A 4,225-nucleotide genomic window follows, 5' to 3' on the forward strand; every position below is an offset into this window, starting at 1 on the left:
GTGGCATAATGCTTAACTAACAGTACTGTGCAGCACTGTATAGTCATCTGAGTCACGCTGAAGCATCAATATGCTGAATTGAGCATTGTATCTGCAAAATGACAAAACAATATTTAATCACAGTCATTTCTAATTATGATAAGCCCAATTTAGAGACATGAAGAGTAAAAAATTAAGCCCAGACTCTGTTCACAGTAAAAAGCAAATCCAAGAGAAGCACAATACATTTATTTGTTCATTTTTGTTTGATCATCAGCTGTGCTTGTATTGACCTGTCAGTCATTTTGGAGATATCACAAGTATATGGAATAGAAAAGGAGAGAAGCCCAACATCCATAAAGACAGATGTTTCGTAATATACAAAAACAACCAAAAAAAAGTTGTTTTGCTGTTAAAAATGTACAACAGCCTTTTATATCATACTTTGCATTATATCACTATGATATTTTGAACAAATGGGATACACTGTACAAGCATAGCCACAAAGCTTAAATAATTTATAATCTGATAAATTAATCCTGTATATAAATAAATGTATCATTATTTATCATCATCACTGAAAAACCACTTACAGTGTTTCTTAAAGCCACAATATGTAAGATATTTTTATTAAAATATCCAAAAACCACTAGAACAGTTTTATATATTTGTATCTAGTATGATAAAACAGCGCTGCTTTTTTTTCCGCACATACGCACGACCGGAAGGAGCGGAAGCGGTCGACTGTGGCATAATAAAAGCTCCGCTGCTTTCGAGCCGTGTGTCACACTCGTTCAGCGGCCTCGTTTCGCTTCGACGGCTTTCAGCCTCACCCTGCTTCATTCTACTACATTAATAAATCTTTAATACATTAGCTCATCCATGAACATGATTTCTGCCTGAGTCCCATCGGATTGCTTTGGCTGTGGGGATGAAGACGATAACTCCCATGATTCCACACCCAGTCACGGCGTCATCTAACTACGCCTTTGTTTGTTTTGAATACGCGCAAAAAATTACATATTGTGCCTTTAAGTCTAGTTCAGCAAGTACCTCTTCTGTATACTTTTTTATGGCATGTTAGAGAGCAGCAGTACAGTAATTAATTTCACTGAAGGACAGTTAAGAACAGTTTGTAATAGAGCTCTGATCAGTCAGGACTTTGCACCCTTAGGACGAAAAATGCAATACCCAAGCACATCAGGGCAACACTCTTCATCCATCTGTCATCTGGTGACAGCCTTCTCATGCTCCCTAACCAACAGTGTCCGTTTTGTATCTCTCAGCTGGAAAGAAAAAGCACACTTTTTTGGTAATTCTCTTCTCTAGTTTTTTCTTTTTTTTGTCACCACATAAAAGGATACAGCCTTTCATGTTACATAGCTCTCTAGTCACAATGACACAAGCCATATGTGAAAACTCATCATAAAAATATCTCTTGATAACTTCAGAGTGCCTGCAGCCATAATAAAGATAAGCCTGTTTCCTCTAATGCAGTACAGAGCTTCCCAATTCAAATGTTTTTTGTTTGTTTGTTTAAGCATTTTAGCTTTTGGTACCACCTATGTGACCAGCATCTGTTGTCCTCACAGACTCATGAACAGCATTACACAACGAAGTAAGAAAAAATATCAGTGTTGTTGTGTACAGATTGTCAATGCAAAGAGAGAGAGAGGCAGTGGTGTTTTTGAAAATTTCTCTTCCTTGTCAATCACCTGTGAATGGCACTGGATGTTGCAAACTAGCTGCCTGTGTTCTCTAAAAAGATCTCTTCCAGGACTTGCACAGGATCTTCTGAAAAGCTCGCCGGAAGTCCTGGTTGAAGATGGTGTAGATGACAGGGTTGAGGGAGCTGTTGCAGTAACCAATCCAGAAGAAAAACTTGAAAAGGGTCTCATGGATGGCGCAGGGCTCCCGGCAGATCCCATACAGGCTGTAGCTGAAGAAGAACGGAAACCAGCAGACCACGAACACCCCCATGACCACTGCCAGCACAAAGGTGAACCGCTTCTCTCGTGCCTGGGAAATTTTTTTTCTCGAAATGGTGTTCCTCCTTTTTCTGCGGGAAGAAAACAAGTCTAGGGACTTGTTGCTGGCTCGGGACTTTCGGCTGGAATGCTTGGAACTGGAGCTGTTCTTGCGGCTGGATCGGCGGTCTTTTCGTGAGGGCACCATCTCGTTTTGTGTCCGTTTGGCCTTCTCATCAGATGAGCTACTGTCCTCCAGTTCGGCATCTGGGTCATCCTCACCTGGTGGTGGCGAGGCACAGTGCCCATTTTCCCGCCTGGAATCCTCACGGCTCAAGCCGTTCTCCAGACGTGGTGTTCCTGATCCTCCATCCGGATCACGGCGCTTTTCAGACATATTTCGGGTTCTTTTCTTAGCCACCTGGTAGATTCGGATGTAAACAAGGATCATAATGACACACGGGGCAAAGAATGAACCGATGCTGGAGTACAGGATGTACCACGTGTGGTCATTCAGCTGGCATTGTGGTTCGCGTCTGTCACCCTCGTTATTCCGGTCCATGGAGATGAGCGGTGGGAAGGAGATTACAGCCGCGATCAACCATACCACCACAATCATGCCCTTTACCCTGCGAGGTGTCCGCTTTAAGTTATACTCGACCGCCTGTGTTACAGACCAATACCTGTCCAGACTTATGGCACACAGGTGAACAATAGATGATGTGCAGAAAAGAACATCTAGTGCTAGATATATATCACACCACACTTTCCCAAAAAACCAGTAGCCCATTAATTCATTGGCCAGAGAGAAAGGGATTATCAGGGTGGCCACCAGAATGTCCGCACTGGCCAAAGACACAAGAAAAAGGTTTTGTGGTGGCTTGAGCGCTCTGCTCGTTAAAACGGCGATAACGACCAGCACATTCCCCACTATTGTAAACAAGATGAGGAAGCTCACCAGCCCCGCGAGTCCTATAATGGTGGCCGGAGAATAGCGACTTGTAGAATTCCCAGAGGATATAAAACCATTGTCAATGTAAGTGTCCACTTCGCTTGCAACGCTTAAGTTATGCATATTGATTTAGAAAACGGTCTGCTATCCAATAAATCGTCCACGCGCGTCTTCGCGAATATTCTCTTTTTAATTTCACTGTAAGTTAATTGCAGGTCCGACTCTGTTTCTTCTTGCCTTGTGTTCTTATTTTAATCCCGTTCGCATCTTTTTCTTTTCCGCGCAATTCCTCTTACAGCTCATTTGTTTGCGGCTTTGAAGAAGAGACCCATCCCGTTGTGAGTTTGAAGTAACCATCACCGTCTCTTACATCCGTGCGACCTGTTCGTCCTCTCACGGGCGTCTCTCTCAGCATCCTCGCGCTCTCTCCACCCGAGCGAAACACCGCGCGCCCTGCCCGCCCGGGACTCAACTATCCACGTTCTGACAACATTAAACTGATGGAGCGCCGCCCCGCCCTTGGAGAGAATCCGACGGAGAGAAGAACTGACTGCTGAAGTACCCTACCACCTTTTAGCGTCGTTTTCGTTACAATGAACATTTTAAATCAGATCGTAGCGAGATTGTATGCATTTCAAGCATTTCATCTTTACGCGTCTCTGAACAGACAACAGGAGCTATATAACCTGGGCAAACATGTGATGGGCATTACATGTTATGTACTCTGAGGGGAAAATGCATTTATTTGATTTTATAGTACTAGTCGTTGTCAGGAACAACGTTGTTCAGTGGTGGAAAAGCACCGTGAACTGTGAAGAAACTATGGCTTTCGGCATCTTTGCTCGCTTGGTGTCACTGTTGTAACAATGCCATTGTGGTTTTAAATAATTTGAAAACCCGTTACGAATGTTTTCCACCAAATATTTTATCTAGACATACCTTTTATTTAAATTAATTGCCTTTCAGAATTAAACTGACATAAAATATTTAATTTGCATCTGTTTTTATTTTAATATAGTACAAATAATTTGGTATACCTATTTGCAACTAGTTTATTTTGTTTTATTTTGTAAATTACATGTTCAAAACAGGATATAAAATTTGTTTTTATTATATATTATTGCATTTTATTTATCTTTATCTTTATAATTATTTATCTCATATGGCAAGTTGGCTATATGGTTTACTGTACTATACAGTACGTTCAGTGTGTGTGTGTGTGTGTGTGTGTGTTAGAGAGAGAGAGAGAGAGAGAGAGAGCACTTGCAATTTGTCAACATACTGCAGAGCATGATAGAATGCAATAGAGAGGAACTAATCAATGATT

The 4,225-nt window shown here is 41.7% G+C and overlaps 1 protein-coding gene across 1 annotated transcript; it reads right to left on the reverse strand.

Annotated features, from left to right (window-relative positions):
- Positions 1-1,737: 1,737 nt before the first annotated feature.
- On the reverse strand, positions 1,738-3,329 carry LOC107674202 (alpha-2C adrenergic receptor-like). Its single transcript, XM_016468104.1, has one exon. It carries the CDS (start codon positions 3,019-3,021, stop codon positions 1,738-1,740), a length of 1,284 nt encoding a protein of 427 aa, XP_016323590.1. The 5' UTR covers positions 3,022-3,329.
- Between the last annotated feature and the right edge of the window lie 896 nt (positions 3,330-4,225).

Source organism: Sinocyclocheilus anshuiensis, unplaced genomic scaffold, assembly GCF_001515605.1.
Source record: "Sinocyclocheilus anshuiensis isolate Anshui unplaced genomic scaffold, SAMN03320099.WGS_v1.1 scaffold728, whole genome shotgun sequence".
NCBI lineage: Eukaryota > Metazoa > Chordata > Actinopteri > Cypriniformes > Cyprinidae > Sinocyclocheilus > Sinocyclocheilus anshuiensis.